Source organism: Salmo trutta, chromosome 4 (assembly GCF_901001165.1).
Source record: "Salmo trutta chromosome 4, fSalTru1.1, whole genome shotgun sequence".
Lineage (NCBI taxonomy): Eukaryota > Metazoa > Chordata > Actinopteri > Salmoniformes > Salmonidae > Salmo > Salmo trutta.
Genome location: NC_042960.1, coordinates 33,712,546 through 33,731,752, shown reverse-complemented (window position 1 = coordinate 33,731,752; position 19,207 = coordinate 33,712,546). Strand labels below are relative to the sequence as shown.

Sequence of the window (19,207 nt, the reverse complement as noted above, 5' to 3'; positions counted from 1 at the left end):
GGGAATTAATTTGTTACTGAACGTCTGCAAGATCGCTGCCTATGATAGATAGTACTTGACTGACTTTTTGAAGGCCTTTGAAATGTAAGGTAATGTACATCAAATTAAAGTTAGGCCATTTCCTCTACACTTAAGTGAGGCATCGTATTACTAGTGTTTAAGGTTATATCCATAGTCTTCTCTTTCTCTTCAAAGGCAAAATCTCAAGTTCCTGTGATGACATGTGAATCAATAAGTTCACTTTCTCTAGTTCTACATCTCACAAATTAGATAGCTAAATCATGTAGTGAACACAGTACTTTAGAAACCATTTCTCATTTCAATGATCAATCAATTTGAAGCTAATAATAAAAGTATTGATGATGCACTGATGGACAACAACAGTGTGACATGCCCATCATTGGCCCTGGAAATGTGGTGAGAAAAAAACCTACAGTATACACTTTGCATACAGGTATCATAAATATTTTGAGGTAGGAAACAACACAGCAGTCAGGACTTTTTTAAATACCTATATTTCTGAAAGCAAAACAATCTATTGTAATCGTAGACTACCCATTGCAATACAGTACAACCTTTAGTATAACACTACTAGCACAATTCAGTGAGTGAATGTTAACAAGACCATAATCTCACTTTTAATATCAGTCTGGGAATATTGCAGTATATTTTGATTGATTTGAATACATCACTGATAAATGAAACAATATATGGCGAGGCAATTTGACGTGGAATTAAAGTATATGAATGACCCGAGAGCCTAATCCTAAAGGACAATGTTTTGGTGATGCAAAATTGTACAAAATAATAGAAAACAAAGCAGTTGTACATTGATGAAATACACTGTTAATTAAATAGCAGTTGTAAAGATAAATGAAATATATTCATGCTTGAGTCAATTGTACTAACATGGACAATCTCCATCTTTTTTAAGTGCAAATTTACCTCAAACGATCCTGCAGTTCAAGGCAACCTACAATATTTGTAGGCTTAAAACACTGCTATCAAATGAACCCTTGCAATGAAAGAACATTATGTAAAGAATATGTACTTCACTGATGTTCAGACAGAGGCAGTTCAAGTGATCTCATCCTTCAAGAGCATGAGCTTTTTTTATTAAATAAAAAAAGTTACAAGTTGAAACCCCAAAGAATTCAATTGACATGGGGGCATTACAAACTACCGTGTAAGGTTTTCAGGGGGGCCATGTGGCAAAGTATAGAACGCAGTTTATTTATTTGGTTGGGTTGTCAGCCACCTTACACAAAACCGGTCGAGGTAAAGATTGATTTGTCTTTTTCAATCTCAGTTATGTCCTCAAATTTAGGTTGTTTGTTCCAAGATGCATGGTAACAAGCAAATACTGTGAAAACACTGAAAAATGATTGAAAAAGAGCAACATCAAGAGGGTAAATAATACTACACTATGTACAAACTAAGAACACTGCTTTGATTTGTGAAGTCAAGTAGTTCTGTTTTTTTTTCAGATGGAGAAAACATTAAGTTGCTTTGACCCGCTGAATTGGTGAGCAAAGACAGATAATCTGTGAAGGGCCTGAGAATTCCTTTCACTAGCTCAAGAGTAGGCTTGTAACACTGAGGCAAATGATAAAGGGTGGTAGCAGAGTAAAGGAATGTGAGAAGTGGTATCCTATACCATGTCAAACATGATTAGTGCTCTCAGGTACATGTACGTCAGTTAATCAAATAATTGCTAAATCGGAGTCTAGAGGTGAATTGCATTCAGTTTTGCATCTCAGTTCTTGGATAGTTTCCAAGAACATGTAGTGTGTGTGTCTCTCAGAGTTCCCTCAGTAACAAATAAAATCTGTCACACGTCCTTCCATTCCAAACCAACAGTACAGACAGACAGACAACATGACCAATCAAAATGCACTGACCACTGAACGCACAGCAAGGGCTCAAGATCAACCCAACTTCCTCCTCATTTATTAACATCTGCAAGCTCAAAAGGGGCCAGAATATCAAATAAAAATACATAAATAAAATAACTGCTTCACCTTTGAACTGAAACCGTTCAAAATCGAAGAGCTAATCCTCTTCCTCCCTTACAAAACATTTCATCATCCAGTGAAAAAAAACGAATTAAATGAAGGCCTTGCATATTCTTGCTAGAGAAATTATTATTATAATATTTTTTTTTTAAATACAGTGTAGCAGACAGGTAGGTATGTACAGATGAGCCCTCCTCCATCGATCCCTAGCTCCCTGGTGTTCAGAGAGGGCCGGTGCGGTTAGTGGGGCCGACTGCTGGACTCTGACACCTGTCGTTTCCGGGGAGTTCCGTAACCGTTAAGGCTGCCATTCAGGCGTTTGGTCAGACCACCGTTCAGAATGTCCTGGATGTGCTGAACTATAAGGTTTATGGCAACTGTTAAGGAGAGAGAGGGGGGGGACGACGACACATTGAAGGATAATCTGTAAGTGTTCCATTCCTCTTTTATTCAGATAAAATGTAAGCAGAACAAGTTCCAGAGTTTAAAAGCACCAGTTTGCAAATACATGTTTTTTTTTTTTTTAAATCTACAATTGACCTTGCCATTCCAAAACAGAGACAGTCTGAAACATTCCCAGGACAAAACAGCTAATCTAGTCTGCTTCCCATGTATAGGCCTCACCAATCACAGGTCACAACAGCTATCTATCTCAAGACAGTAGAATAAACAAAACAGCCATCACATTCACATACGCCTTTAGTAAGTTAACCAAGAGACTGGACTGATTAACAATGTAAATGACAGACTCTCTGGGAAGATGTGTCCAAGAATGAGTCAGTGATGTTTGTCACATAACAGCCTGCTTGCTTACATAAGGCAGCAATCTTGAGAAACAAACAGTCAGAAACTCACCAAGATTATCTGCTCCTCTGGGAATGATCACGTCAGCACACTTCTTGGTCTACAGGGGGCGAAGAAATAAACATGTTTAGCAATACGATCTGAATCACATCTTAACCAAGATGGCGTAGCAGTAAGACGCTTGTTTTTGTCCCGTGTAAATATTCATTTTAATCTCTTTTTCCATTTTCGAATTAAAATGTACCTTCCTGCAACCCGCCTCACCCAATGTGGTAAGGGTCTGCTATTTTTGAGACCCAATAACTGGAACCTCCATCAGAAGCTAGCTATCAGAAGCTAGCCAGCTAATTAGCCACTGCTAGCGGCCTTTACCTTTAGACACCAGCCGCTTTAGCCCATATAATCCCTGCCAGTCTGCACAGCGCGATATCAGCCCTGAGCATATTGGACTGCTTTTTCCCACTACATCATCGGATTCCTGCCGCAAGCTAGCTGGCTAGCTGCTACCGAGTGGCTATTGTGGCTAACGCCCTTGTCCAGAAGCAAGCACCAGTTAGCCTCGAGCTAGGCCCATCTCCCGGCTAGCAAACGAAGTACACCAACTACAATACCTCTCTTGCCAATTGGCCTGGACCCTTTGTCGACACGGAGCCCTGCCGATCCATCACGACTGGTCTGCTGACGTAATTCGGCCGATGTGTTCTCAACCAGCCTCTGCGTCGTGGATGACGGAGAAGACCCTTCTGCTAGCCCCGGTCTGCTAGCTTCCTGAACACCGTGTCTCCCGCTCGCTATTGCTGCTCATTGGACCCTATGATCACTCGGCTACACAGCTGATGCCTGCTGGACTGTTCATTAACATGGTACATCATTTTGTTTATCTGTCGGCCCCAGCCTCAAACTCAGGCCCTGAGTGTAGCTAACTGACCCTCTGCCCATTCATCACCATTTACCAGTTGTCTTACCCGTTAACCCGTTGTCTTAGCTCTCCCACTCAACACCTGTGATTGCTTTATGCCTCTCTTGAATGTCAACATGCCTTGTATACTGTTATTACAACACTTTCCGTCAAGATAAAACTGCTAAAGGGGCGGTGTTACAATCTACTGTTGAGATAGTATGACAGAACTCTGCAGGCTATCCAGGTCTATGCCCAAACAGTTCAAGCTTCTACTTTTAAAAATGAATCTCTCCAGAAATAAGTCCCTCACTGTTGCCGCTTGTTATAGACCTCCCTCAGCCCCCAGCTGTGCCCTGGACACCATATGTGAATTGATCGCCCCCCATCTATCGTCAGAGTTCGTACTGTTAGGCGACCTAAACTGGGATATGCTTAACACCCCAGCCGTCCTACAATCTAAGCTAGATGCCCTCAATCTCACACAAATTATCAAGGAACCTACCAGGTACAACCCCAAATCTGTAAACATTGGCACCCTCATAGGTATCATCCTGACCAACCTGCCCTCTAAATACACCTCTGCTGTCTTCAACCAGGATCTCAGCGATCACTGCCTCATTGCCTGCGTCCGCTATGGGTCCGCGGTCAAACGACCACCCTTCATCACTCTCAAACGCTCCCTAAATCTCTTCTGCGAGCAGGCCTTTCTAATCGACCTGGCCCGGGTATCCTGGAAAGATATTGACCTCATTCTGTCAATAGAGGATGCCTGGTTGTTCTTTAAAAGTGCTTTCCTCACCATCTTAAATAAGCATGCCCCTTTCAAAAAAAAATGTAGAACTAGGAACAGATATAGCCCTTGGTTCACTCAAGACCCGTCTGCCCTTGACCAGCACAAAAACATCCTGTGGCGTTCTGCATTAGCATCGAATAGCCCCCGTGATACACAACTTTTCAGGGAAGTTAGGAACAAATATACACAGGCAGTTTGTAAAGCTAAGGCTAGCTTTTTCAAACAGAAATTTGCATCCTGTAGTACAAACTCAAAAAAGTTCTGGGACACTGTAAAGTCCATGGAGAATAAGAGCACCTCCTCCCAGCTGCCCACTGCTCTGAGGCTAGGAAACACCGTTACCACCGATAAATCCACTATAATTGAGAATTTCAACAAGCATTTCTCTACGGCTGGCCATGCTTTCCACCTGGCGACCCCTACCCCGGTCAACTGCCCGGCACCCTCCACAGCAACCCGCCAAAGCCCCCACCATTTCTCCTTCACCCAAATCCAGACAGCTGATGTTCTGAAAGAGCTGCAAAATCTGGACCACTACAAATCAGCCGGGCTAGACAATCTGGACCCTCTCTTTCTAAAATTATCTGCTGAAATTGTTGCAACCCCTATTACTAGCCTGTTAAACCTCTCTTTCGTATCGTCTGAGATTCCCAAAGATTGGAAAGCTGCCGCGGTCATCCCCCTCTTCAAAGGGGGTGAGACTCTAGACCCAAACTGCTACAGACAGATATCTATCCGACCCTGTCTTTCTAAGGTCTTCGAAAGCCAAGTTAACAAACAGATTACCGACCATTTTGAATCTCACCGTACCTTCTCCGCTATGCAATCTGGTTTCAGAGCTGGTCATGGGTGCACCTCAGCCACGCTCAAGGTCCTAAACGACATCATAACCGCCATCGATAAGACACATCACTGTGCAGCCATATTCATCGACCTGGCCAAGGCTTTCGACTCTGTCAATCATCACATTCTTATTGGCAGACTCGACAGCCTTGGTTTCTCAAACGATTGCCTCGCCTGGTTTACCAACTACTTCTCTGATAGAGTTCAGTGTGTCAAATCGGCGGCCTGTTGTCCGGACCTCTTGGCAGTCTATGGGGGTGCCACAGGGTTCAACTCTCGGGCCGACTCTCTTCTCTGTATACATCAATGATGTCGCTCTTAATGCTGGTGATTCTCTGATCCACCTCTACGCAGACGACACCATTCTGTACACTTCTGGCCCCTCTTTGGACACTGTTAACTAACCTCCAGACGAGCTTCAATGCCATACAACTCTCCTTCCATGGCCTACAACTGCTCTTAAATACAAGTAAAACTAAATGCATGCTCTTCAATCGATCGCTGCCCGCACCTGCCCACCCGTCCAGCATCACTACTCTGGACGGCTCTGACTTAGAATACGTGGACAACTACAAATACCTAGGTGTCTGGTTAGAATGTAAACTCTCCTTCCAGACTCACATTAAGCATCTCCAATCCAAAATTAAATCTAGAATCGGCTTCCTATATCACAACAAAGCATCCTTCACTCATGCTGCCAAACATACCCTCGTAAAACTGACCATCCTACAGATCCTTGACTTCGGCGATGTCATCTATAAAATAGCCTCCAACACTCCACTCAACGAAGTGGATGCAGTCTATCACAGTGCCATTTGTTTTGTCACCAAAGCCCCATACACTACCCACTACTGCGACCTGTACGCTCTCGTTGGTTGGCCCTCGCTTCATACTCGTCGCCAAACCCACTGGCTACAGGTTATCTACAAGTCTCTGCTAGGTAAAGCCCTGCCTTATCTCAGCTCACTGGTCACCATAGCAGCACCCACTCGTAGCACACGCTCTAGCAGGCATATCTCACTGGTCACCCCCAAAGCCAATTACTCCTTTGGTCACCTTTCCTTCCAGTTCTCTGCTGCCAATGACTGGAACGAACTGCAAAAATCACTGAAGCTGGAGACTCATATCTCCCTCACTAGCTTTAAGCACCAGCTATCAGAGCAGCTCACAAATCACTGCACATAGCCCATCTGTAAACAGCCCATCCATTTACCTCATCCCCTTACTGTATTTTTTATTTATCTTGCTCCTTTGCACCCCAGTATCTCTACTTGCACATTCATCTTCTGCACATCTACCATTCCAGTGTTTAATTGCTATATTGTAATTACTTTGCCACCATGGCCTATTTATTGCCTTATCTTACCTCATTTGCACTCACTGTATATAGACTTTTTCCCCCTCTACTGTATTATTGACTATGTTTTGTTTATTCCATGTGTAACTCGAATTGCTATGCTTTATCTTGGCCAGGTCACAGTTGCAAATGAGAACTTGTTCTCAACTAGCCTACCTGGTTAAATAAATAAAATAAAGATGGAAACAACAAATGTCTAAACTTTCCAACTGTCAACAAAATAAAATACGCTTGACAAGGTGGGATCTTTTCATGTCTGTAAAATCTATTGTGAGAAATGGTGGTGGAAACTATGTGCAAATATTGATATAATAACCGTCATATTTTATATGATAAACTTGGAGTCATGCAATGATATGTTGTGTGTGGTCCTCCCACTATTACTCAGGAAAGCATGCAGTTTATTAGGCTACAGATTAAATAAACTACGATGAACTTCACAGGGTGGTGAAAATACAGCTTAATGCTCCTTTCCAATAAATATTGAGCGTCCTATTCTGCTGACATGATCGATTCCTGGCTGCCGTTTGACAAATAAAAATTATATTTTTTTGTCCATAATAATCTCATCATGTAGGCTATACCTGCACTGTATCTGCGAGCTGTTGGCTAAAGCGCACGTGCCAAGACCAGAGTGGGTATATTCGCTAAATAACAACTTTTGTAGTGACAAAACCATCAGTAGAGTTGAAAATGCGATGGAAACCCATTTAACTTGTATTTTATTATTTGGTACATGGGAATTTAGCCGCAAAAGTTATTTTTATGTGCACTACATCACGCAGAGCCTTTAATCCACAACAAGTCAATTTAATGGAAACATATCTGGCGGGAAAATGCGGATTTTAGAATATTTGCATGAAAACTGTCGACAATTGGATGGAAACCTAGCTATTGACATAATTTGATTGGTCCAAGGCTCTTAGAATACGTGTTGTGGCAGTATCATAGCTAGGTACTCACTGGCAGACAGAACTCTTCAAAGGCGGGCTTAACAAAGGTGATGTATTGCGTTAGCACCTGCTCCAGGTCCCTTCCTCGCTCGCTGATGTCTCGGAGCACTGGGGAGGGAACACAGAACGGGAGTGGAGCTTTCAGAATGATTTCTCAGAAAAGATTCTTACAAAACTATTAGACTTCATCATCCGGTTCCCATTCATGCCCTCCAGGCCCTGTATTGGAAGCCCCCTGGTGTTTTTGTACAACTCACAAGTTTGATGTGTTTCATCCAATGAAATAGTGAATATATATGTCTAAGGTTTCACCCCTGCGTGAGAGCCGTGTGTCTGCATCTGTGTCCACAAACAGCTTCATCTGGAACAGGTCCCTGATCTCCTGGGAGTAGAACATCAGGATGCCCTCGAACAGCACCACATCTGCTGGGTACACCGTCACCGCTTCTTCCTTCCTGACACACACACCAGAGAGAGGACAATGTGTAGGAGATGAGATGAGTGAGTGAGTGAGTGAGTGAGTGAGTGAGTGGAGTGAGTGTCCTAACCACTGACCTGGAATGGGTGACAAAGTCATACACTGGGATCTGCACTGTTTGGCCCTCCAAAATGTCCCACAACGTTTTGACGATGAGCTCATTGTCAAATGCATCTGAGAAGAGAGAGAGAGCAAAGGCACTCAGAACAATGTCTATGTTTCTGCTGGTGCCACTGTGCCAGGCCATAGGATCTAGATCTAATCCCACAAGGTGGCATGTTGCTATGGGGATAGTGTCTGTGCTGATATGCAACCTATTTAGTGAACTACTTTTGACCAGGGCCCAAACATTATCTACCACACTGTCTGAGACAGACTACTCTGCTACACATTCTACCAGAGGCACCACTGCTAAGTATGTACTCTGAATGAGACAGATTTTCAATACAGCAGTCATTGGCCCCAAGGCAGAACATGTAGAAACCATTAGTTCTCTCCTGGAATTATGGTAATTCTATTTCTAAGAACTAGGAGGAAAAGCCCAACAGAAGTATCCTTTGAGTATAAACTCAACAACGCAACTATTTATCTTCAATGAGAGAGCAAAGGGATGTGAGAAAATATTCATAATTTTTTTTTTTTTACACTGGAAAGCAAGCAATGGATAAAGCTACATTTGCTAGTTGTTAACATATACCATACGACTACGATTCAGCGATTGACATGGTATCCAGATAAATAAATAGATTCGATAAATACCTGGGTGGTCGAAGTTGAACTGCCCCTTCAGTGCCTTGGCCTTCTGGTCCGGTGTGAGGACCCTGTAGAAGCTGTCTTGGCTGAGAATGGCCACCTGGCGCTGGTGATGGTCAATCTTGTTCTGACCAAGCAGCTCCATGATCTTACCGCAGACAGACGACTGGCCATGGGCAGAGGGAGGAGTGAGAGACTGACAGTTAAGTCTGTCAGATAGTGTTATCTGAAGTAAATTTGTGACCCATAAAGATGTAAGAGTGGAGTTGTGTTCACTGAGCTATGGAGATATTGAATATATTGGTACCAGACTATTACATAGATGTACAGACAGAAGAAGCCAAATGTGCAACAATGTGCAATAGCTCTCATTTAAAATGTTCTTAGATGTTTGCAATACTCTGACCTATTTTACAGCTAGAATCCTCATTTACTCATCGGGCCTCTCTGACTCAGGGCCCCTGGGTGTGGTCACCTTGCTGGTTTCTAGTTGACTACATCACGTGTGGCTAAGCTCTTCCTAAACGAACAAGGAGGAAGTGACAGCATTCTTTTACATTGGAAAATATACTAATATTAATAACTCCAAAAGGGCACTACCCCATCCCTACTGATCTCGCAGTACAGCCCAAAAGACATGTCTCTACGGTTCATTAGCCAATTCAAGGAAGAGGAGAGTGGGCCTACAGCAAATAGGATAATAAGATCAGTAATGAGGATCTCACATTATGACAACAACACTGTTGGGTGGAACCTTGGCAGAAATTACTTGGATGAAGTCACTTTCAAAAATGTTTTTCAACACATGAAGTCTTGTAACATTATTTAACAAATTAAGTCCAAACCAGACTTGTGTCATTGAGAACAGTAAGGCTGCTACTGACCAAGTCTGAGGCACACCACAGTAGACAGGATGTCGGTCAGTCAATATCGAGGTGCTATTCTTAGACCACTGCACCTACACGTGTCACCAGCCATGATAATCTAACTGCTTGCTCCAGGCCTAATAGAGATCAGAATAAGAGATGACTGGCAACAGACATTAGGGTCAAGTTGAACTTGTTGTTAGAGAAGGGAAAATGTATTGCAGCAGAAGAGGAAAATGCATGCTACCAATCAGTGAAAAATACATTTGCGTCTCCTTGAAAAGAGCTCAGACAGGGCAAAGATATTACAAGACGATAAAGCAGAATATATTTGTCTGGATTCAATACACGTTTATTAATCAATCTACATTCAGAGGCAATAGTTCAATGATGTCAAATAAGGGGCATTACAAGATGTTCATGCAGCCACAATATGTTATTTGATGGGACTCACTGTACTTAGTCACCAGTCCGGGTCACACTATCAATCCATTTAACTAATAATCCGCAAGTTGGGCCTGGGCCCTACAGACTTCATACATACAGCCTAAACTGACTTCCCAGAAAGTTTTGTCAGAAGAAAAAAAACACTGTCGGATAAACAGGTGGCTCTACTGGTAGTTTCTCTTTCGTTTGTTGTGGGGTATGATACCAAGAAATATTACACGCAAAGGAGCATCAAGTGGACCACAATTCATGCTCTAGAACAGCATTTCACAGAGGATGTACATTACTCAATTTCTTATCTGCATTTATTTTCTTCAAACTTTCTACAAAATGTATCTACAAAAAATTACAAAGCAAACAAATGTTAGAGAGATGATTGTCAGGTTAGTGCTTGTGAGGTTTCTGAGAGCTCCAACTCTCCCAATACCAGATCCCTTTGTAGTTTCACATTTCTTCCAAGCCCTTAAAACAGTGATTGCCGAAACTGCTCTTGGTTACAAAGGACCAGGCCAGGTCTCTTACCCAAGCATGGGTCAGTCAGACACACATTCAAAGTCTACCTCTTCTATTGCCAACGCTGACTAAACATTCCCCTGCCCCAGTTCAAAATTCTATTGTGTCCAAAAAAGCTAAACTGCCGTTTACCCTGCAATCCTACGTCAGAGGTACATAAAGACAATTGACAAGCTATGTCATGATCAGTTACAGTGGGTATAGCAATCTGTACTGTAAAAGGAAAAACTTTTTGGGGGAGAAAAATCAGGACTTTTTTTTTTATTTTTACATGGTCAGCTCACTGGCTGTTATGACAAAACACAGCTGAAGGTCAAATAAATGTCGCTGGGAAGGAACAGTACAATTGTGCCTGACTGACAGTAGGCCTACTAGTGATGGGGGATTATTATTTTTGATGACATAAAGTATCGTTTTGACAATATTGCAATATTATTTTTGCACTGGTTTACTGTACTCCGGTATTTTTCCTTCATAGCTTGTACTCCATCTTATTTTTAAATAGGGAGCACATTTGTTTTCAGAACATTTATTTCTCTCGGTAACTCTGCAGTAGACATATGGTGAGCAATATGTTTGGAACATTGAATCGCAATAGAATTACAGTATCGAATTGCAATATATGGAATTTCAATACATAATGTATCAGCACCTAAGTATCTCAGCCCTAAGGCATACTGTGCTAACCTGAACGTTGTGCTGGCTTGGATATTTCAGGAAATATGGTGGATGCATAACCAGGCTAGCAGAGTAAAGCTCTCCCTGGCTCAGTAGGCCTATAGTGTATAGTTCCACAATATGACTTGTGACAAGAAATGGGTTTGACCATAATAAATCCTCCCTCGTCTTAAATACTATTCAAAACATGATAAAAAAAATAACATATGCAACCTTCGAAAAAGAGAGGGATACTCATTCAAATCTTTGAGAGACAGCAGAGACTACACAATACAGCAGAGGACATAGCTGCAAGGCCATCAGCCATTTCCGGGGACTGTTTAGGACTGTCTCAGGTAGACAGTGAAACACAAAAACAGAAAAACAAGAGATAACGGTCACTTTCTTCAGAGGGGTGGGGGGAGGTGCATTTGAAAGGCCACATGTTTAGAGTACCTGTTTACCAGGCAGACAATTGTCAATATAAGTGTGCTCGATTATAAAGTGATGTCACGTTGTGAATAATAGACTTTGGCATGGTTGAATTCTTGATTCTGGAGAGAAGAGCACGTATTATTTACTGTACCATGATGAACAGTAGCCTACACGGAAAAAACGGCAACACACTGACGTAGACCGAGGCTTACCTCCTTACACGTTATGAGGTAAGATGTGACACAGATTACCCAAGACAGTAGGCTACAGTATGAAGATTGGAAAAGCAGTTTTAGCCCATCGAAATTCCAGATCACTTATAGGCGATGTCATGGCGACGTTGGATAGCTAAACTCATGCGTAAGTAACACATCATCTTGTCTAACGGTCGTATCGCGCATGTGCAAGCCATCAACTCAGACACTAAAGCTGTTTGACAAAAATGAAAGATGTATGTTTGTCACTTTCACGAGGTTGGAGTAATAACATGTTCAAATACTAAAGACGTTACCTCGAATCTACTTCGTGCCTTTTGATTTCTAGAAAATTAACTGAGGAAGATTTTTTTTTTTTTACTTCTCTCATTGACTTTTCAAACCCCAAACCCTGACAAAGTCTGTTTGGCAAGCATTCCAGGAAGTCTCGCGATGTTGCGCTCTTGGTTTGGAATTTTTATTTATTTTACTGTGCCGCGAATTATGGTGCATAGACAGTTTTCACTGCTCGCCAGGTGTAATCAGCTGGTCCTGTCGACGCATTAGAAAGTGAATATTAACAGTGGGCGGACTGGAGCTCGACGTCACATATACATATCTATATATTTTTTTATGAATAAGAGAACTGATTTCAGCACCCGTTCTGAAATCAGTAGTTTTTGATAAACTAAAATTGTATATGCTGCTTTAGCTCCAGTCCGCCCACACTAGTCGCCGCTCAACTCCATCGTAAATCGTTGAGTTTAGTTGGCTAAGCAAAGTATTGCTTTTCGGTTCCGTCGGTTGTCATAAATGCCCTTTCTGAATTGAATAAACCACAGGAGTAGATTCCTTTCAAAATCCTTGTTTGTGTTAATATTTAATTATTTGTACACGAATTGATAGGGTTATAGACAAAGACATACATGAATGCAAGTTGGATTAAGGCCAGTTCTCTACAGCCACATAAGTGGGTTAAATTATTGCCCAACAGGGCCTATTGCTATACACGCTTTATAAATGTCAATGTTTTTCAAGAAATTATTAAAGAACAAACTAGCTTTATTGGAACAAATTAATTCATTGGTCTGTCATGACAGGAGCCACGCGGTCAGGGAGTTCTCATCTTTCAACCACGTTGACAATTCAGTGTTTCAAATAAAAACATAACATTTCTAATTAATAAAAATCACAATGCCAACCTTGCCGCTGGCAGTCCCTCCGGCTACCCCGATGAGGAATGGTTGCCGAATAGCATTCTCGTTTTCGGCTTGACTGTCCACCCTTGTCTCGCTATCGCCTGCCATGCTTGCTATAAACGCATACAGAAGCACGGAGGTGGTTTTGGTCCACTTGCGCTCCTCCCCTCTTTTCAGTTGTGCGTTTGCTTTGATGCTATGAGTATGCCTGGATATCAATCCGGTCTTTTGTAAGCCACTTGAAATGCAGAACCTTCACATCAGGTTATGTGTTATTGCAATTCAATTATCAGACTCTAGGCCCATATATCAGGTATTTTGTGGCCTACATTTTGATTATATCAGTTCAGTTAAAGGTGCACTCCAGGATCTTAAAGGTGACAGGCAAAGGTCTCCATAAATACCTTAACACTTAATAATAATGCTCATGCAGGCTTCATTAAAAAGTCCTCAACAGCATTTTTGTGTATCACAACATTTTGGCTTTCATTTCTAGTTTTTGGTGAAGTTGTCATTTTCTGGGCATAAAATGCAAGGATGACATCATTATTAGGCAAAAAGAAAGAACAATGCCCTTACTGCAAGCAACACAAGCTACAGACATGGCTTTTGTGAGCCCTTTTCTGGATCAGACATGAAACAGATTATACTGACATGATGTGAGAAGCCACTTGTACATCTGGGGAAAATACATTTATGTCAACAACGATCACTCATATGCAGATAATGAGATCTGGCTAGTTAGCTAGCTATAGCCAGTCAGTGAATTCCCAATCAATCTGATGTTGTGGCTGCAGTTCAAACAGTCAATACTAGCTAGCTAAAGCTTTGAGTTGAAAATAAATTATTGGATGACACAACACATGTATAAATTGGCTAGCTAATAAACTTAGCAGAAATAGCTATTGTTTCCCTAGAAGAGAACTATAGGCTATAGCTAGCTAGTTATCTACAGCCATTGATGCTGTGGCAGCTAGCTAACTAACTGACCAAAACGTGGCTAACTACCACATGAAAATAATACAGCTATGGTAATTCTGGTTAGCTAAATGTTACCATAAAGCTAGACCCTTTCTGTTAAATGTATTGGTTAGCTTGCTGGGTAACTAGCAAATGTTAGCTAGCCCAAATGTGTATAGATGATAGCTAGTTAGCATAGAAATCCCCAACAATAATCCATGTGCCTACAATATGTGCTCAGTTTTATTCACACTTAATAGACAACCAACAATTTTGAATTTGTTTTGTGACAGCAATATTACAGACAAGACAAATTGTAGACTATAACATGGGATACAACATTACAGTAACATCTAGATAAATACATTAGATACAGTATATTGTCAAAAGTAGGATATTTCATTTATTTATGTTAGAAATGTGGATCACATGTAGGCCTATGTAATTAGATAAGGATGTAAGGAAAAATATGTATTTAAGCTCTAAATAGTCATCCAACCAAAACAGTAAACATGCATTGATAATAACCAATGATAAGTGGCCACATCAACCATTTATGAGCATGTAGTTAGTGCCTTTTGCTTCCAAGAAAACAGAATAAGGTTGTCTCCCACAATGCTTTGGCTTCGACTTCAAGTTGTAGTTGGTGAGGAGCAACAGCAGAAATTTCCAGTCGACTACAGACGAAAGTTCATGAACTTTGATCGAGGGTGACTACATTTAAAATACACAAATGCGGGACAAAGGCATGATTTTGCGGGACATTCACTGGACAGTGGAGCCTATATTAATATTTTGGGGGGGAAGCACCCCCCATCCCACACACAGAAAAACTGCACTGAACAAGCTAATGGAAGAGCGCCTACAGGCTACTCCTTTGCCTTGAGGCAAATGTGTTCATGCAGGAAAGATGGGAGTAATACTTGTCCAAGGAAACAGTTCTGGTTGGTCTCAGGGAATGTAGAACAGTTAGGAAGGGAGTCTTTGAAAACCCGATTGCGTGAAGTAGCAGCAAAATATGTTAAATTAGCAAGAATGAGCATGGAGAGCCTCACAAATTTGACGAAATCCACCATATCTTTTCAGTTTAATAACATTATACATTTTTTCAGTCTAATACAGCTATTTATTTACTTTTGTAGCTCTTCCTCAGAAGCATGCTTTTTTAACTGTCCTCTCCAAGTTTAGCTGAAATTTAGACCGAAAGGATTTTACAAATGTGATTGGTTGATGATATGACATTGGCCTATGTATCGCTTTGCAGAATATCAGATCTCAACAATGATTGGGGAAGTGTTTAACATCACAAGTACCACATCCTTATGATATATATATTTTCAAAAGAGCAACGTGACTGCAAACGAGATCTGTATAAAATGATGAAATGCTCATGTCTCGGCTCGAACAATGGGAGTCGTTATCCCACAGACGGGAAGGCAGGCGAAAACTTTAGGTCCAAAATAAGCTAAAAGAAACGCATTGGGCTTATTTTGAACAGATTTTGGCGAGTGAAACCTCTCGCTTCACCTCATCCTCTCTGCTAAACAGACATAGCTTGACTGAAATACGGAACAAATCTACCTTTTTTGTAAATTAGTGGTGTTTTTTTATAAAAAATGTATTGATTGAATTGATTAGACAATGAAAAAAATTATAATACATAAGGGCGCTCCAGCTGGTGACGCCTCACATACAATTTAAGAAAATCATTAAGGACTTCATCACATCATCCAAAAACATGGCGGATGAATTTAAAATGTTAATATCTTCAGCTGTCAGTGATGAAAAACAAATTGGCCTTAGAGACAATTATTTTAATAATTCAATGGATGTTTTTTGCACAAAGATGATGACTAAAGTGTCTTATTATGAAGTTTCAAATCTGTCTTCTCTATGTGGCCATGTATGGAAATTGTCTTTCTGGGCCAGGTGTCAGTAAAACTGCAGTACCGAAGCAAAACTGTAGAAGCAGCCGAAACCATGCTTCTAGACCGGAATCATCGGTCATTGGTTATGCAAATCAAATCAAAGTTTATTTGACACGTGCGTTGAATACAACAGGTGTAGACCTTACAGTGAAATGCTTACTTACAGGCTCTAACCAAGAGTGCAAAAAAGGTATTAGGTGAACAATAGGTAGGTAAAGAAATATGCAGTCGACATCACTGAGGTATAATAAAAACTGGAGACTGCGTCCAAGATGTCCGACCATTGTTTTCGAGGTAATCTACTAACATTCACATATGCCGATTCATGGAACGTCTATATCCAGGTTACATCTGGTTTATCTGGACCAACATCACATGCGCACAAGCACACAGGGAGCAGCGGCAACATCAACACGTCATCCAAAAACATGGCAGACATTGTATGACTATAAAATGTTAATATCTTCAGCTGTGAGTGATGGAAAACAAAATCGGCCTTAGCTACAATTATTTGAATAATTAAATTAATGTTTTGCACATATGTTTTATTTGAATATTTACGTTAGGGACCACCTCATCTGTGAAGTGCGGGTGTGCACAAATTCAATTCGACCTAGGAAACTTTGGCAAAGCTGTCACATCCTGACCAGTAATAGGGGTTATTTGTTATTGTAGTTTGGTCAGGACGTGGCAGAGGGTATTTGTTTTATGTGGTTCGGGGTGGTGGTTTGTTTAGTAGGGTATTTGATTTATGTATTCCGGGGGTTTTTGGGCACTGTTCTATGTTAGTGTATTTCTATGTTCTGTCTAGTCTTTTGTATTTCTATGTTTTGTTAATTGTGGTTGGACTCTCAATTGGAGGCAGGTGTTTTCTAGTTGCCTCTGATTGAGAGTCCTATATATAGGTATGTGTTTGTTGAGTACTTTGTGGGAGATTGTTCTGTGTATAGCCTTGTGCCTTACCAGCATGTATATAGTTGTTGTGGTTTCTTTGTGTACGTGTTTATTTTGGTTCTCCTTCTTCACCAAATAAAAGATGAGTGCACATATTCCTGCTGCGTTTTGGTCTATATCTGATGACAGCCATTACAAAAGCATCAAGTCTATAAAACTTAGTGCACTGTCTTTGTAACAGATTCTAGTTTTGGGAACATAAAAATGTATTGAGATCAGATTAGGTGCATACATCGCCACCTACTATAATCCTTGCAATCCCAAGTACTTCTCTGCCACTACAACCTCTATTTTCTGTTACTTTCGATCCATTTCTGCAGATCAATTGACAACCATGGCTATAAATGCTAAAAAGCTCACCTTACAGAGCACATATTCATCTCATCACTCTCTCTTGGTCTCTGCCTACTCACAGGAATCCTCTCAGGATCCCTCACCCTGTACCCACCTTCCTCTGCCACTCTCTTCACTGCTTCAGCATACAACACTTTCTATACTACTCTAATCTGGCAACCTCGGTCTGCCTTTCTCTCACCGGACACCTCCAATCTCCAGCCCCATGGGCACCGCCACAACTTGCACACATAACTTTCGCCACCAATATCACACATTCCTTAGTTTCATGCCCCCCTGCACATTTCTCATATCTAGGTATCTCCCTCATACACACTGCTGCGACATGCCCATAAACTTGCCACTTAAACCACCCATGGCTGCGCCCCTGCCCAGTCATGTGAAATCCATAGATTTGGGCCATATTAATTTATTTCAATTGACTGATTTCCTTATATGAACTGTAACTCAGTAGAATCGTTGAAATTGTTGCATGTTGAGTTTATAGTTTTGTTCTATATAGATTCAGCCGCAGGACGATTTTTTTCTTGACCGGATGGTCGGGGGGCCAGGACATAATTACAAATAATTGTAGACGACAAATTGACTACAAGAAGCCCAAACAGATATAATTATCACGCCTGCTCCCGCTCCCCCTCTCTGGTGCTTGAGGGCACCAGGCGGGCCATCATTACGCACACCTGTTACCATCATTACGCGCATCAGCTCTCCATTGGACTCACCTGGACTCCTTCACTTTGTTGATTGCCTCCTCTAAATCTGTCTTATCCTCAGTTTGATCCCCGTGTCAGCATTAATATTGTTTTGTTCCCCCTGTCCAGATGCAGTCCTTGTTTCGTTTCATGTCTGTTATTCATTAAAATGTTCACTCCCTGTACTTGCTTCTTGTATGCCAGCGTCTGTCCTCACAGAATGCTGACACCAATATTGGAAGCATCAGGGAGTTTTTTTCTGTTTTTTTTTGTTGGGGTTGGTGACGTTGGGTCCAGGTGCCGCTGCCGAAGGAACCGGGGGTGCCTCAGCTGGCTCGTCACGCTTCCAGGCCTTAGCTGGTTCAAGAGTTTTTGCCTCGGTTTGCTCATCATGCTCTCATCCCATGTCCCATTCTATATTTTCATACAGTTTTGCACAGTGTATACTATAGACAGTATTATTACACTGTTGGCTTCATTTTCCAGTCTTGGGCTGAGTTTATGTTAGCCAAACCATAGTGAGATTGCACTGTTGTTTTTTTTTCAAACAGTTGCTGGGTTGCGATAGTGTTTTGTTACAATATTTTACAGTACAAACAGTAACTATCCTAGCTAGTTTCCCTTGGAAACTCACAACTTAGCTCTTTTACACTGAGGGTTTCAGTGTATAGCTGGGTTAACTATAGTTCTGTTACCTTACTTTACAGTACAGACAGTAACTATCCTAGTTTCCCTTAACTCATATAACAGCTAGATTACACTGCTGGTCTTATGCAGTGTGTTGTTGGGGTTGCCATATTCTTTTGTTACACTGAAGGGCATCAGTACCCATCTCTTCTTTCCACAGAGCGAAACTACCATATCCAGTACTGCGTTTCGCCTCAAGAAATGCAAGGTGTCCCTGCCCACAGGCAGCGGACTGCGTTTTAAGAAAGGTGGCACTCGGCAGTCATCCTGACGTGCTTGCCATCGGCATTGGCACCTTCTCACAGGCCCAAAGGCCAAACTGAGAGAGGCATGTGTACCCTATTGGTACCAAATACAGTGGCGGAAGGCTATGCACTCCTATTCCGTCCACCACTATAGTTCTGGTGCCTCTAATGTCTCAGGG

The 19,207-nt window shown here is 41.5% G+C and overlaps 1 protein-coding gene across 3 annotated transcripts; it reads right to left on the bottom strand.

Moving 5' to 3' along the window:
* Positions 1–499: 499 nt before the first annotated feature.
* LOC115192263 (uridine-cytidine kinase 2-A) lies at positions 500–13,408 on the bottom strand. 3 transcript variants are annotated; one of them, XM_029750568.1, is made up of 7 exons: positions 13,212–13,408; positions 8,904–9,063; positions 8,222–8,318; positions 7,979–8,121; positions 7,677–7,774; positions 2,871–2,919; positions 500–2,392 (listed from the first exon to the last, which is right to left on the bottom strand). In XM_029750568.1, exons 1-7 carry the CDS (start codon positions 13,314–13,316, stop codon positions 2,256–2,258), a joined length of 789 nt encoding a protein of 262 aa, XP_029606428.1. In that variant the 5' UTR covers positions 13,317–13,408; the 3' UTR covers positions 500–2,255. The 3 variants fall into 3 exon arrangements, with proteins under 3 accessions (XP_029606428.1, XP_029606430.1, XP_029606429.1); XM_029750570.1 differs by lacking the exon at positions 13,212–13,408 and adding an exon at positions 12,036–12,221; XM_029750569.1 differs by lacking the exon at positions 13,212–13,408 and adding an exon at positions 12,028–12,220.
* Positions 13,409–19,207: the final 5,799 nt, after the last annotated feature.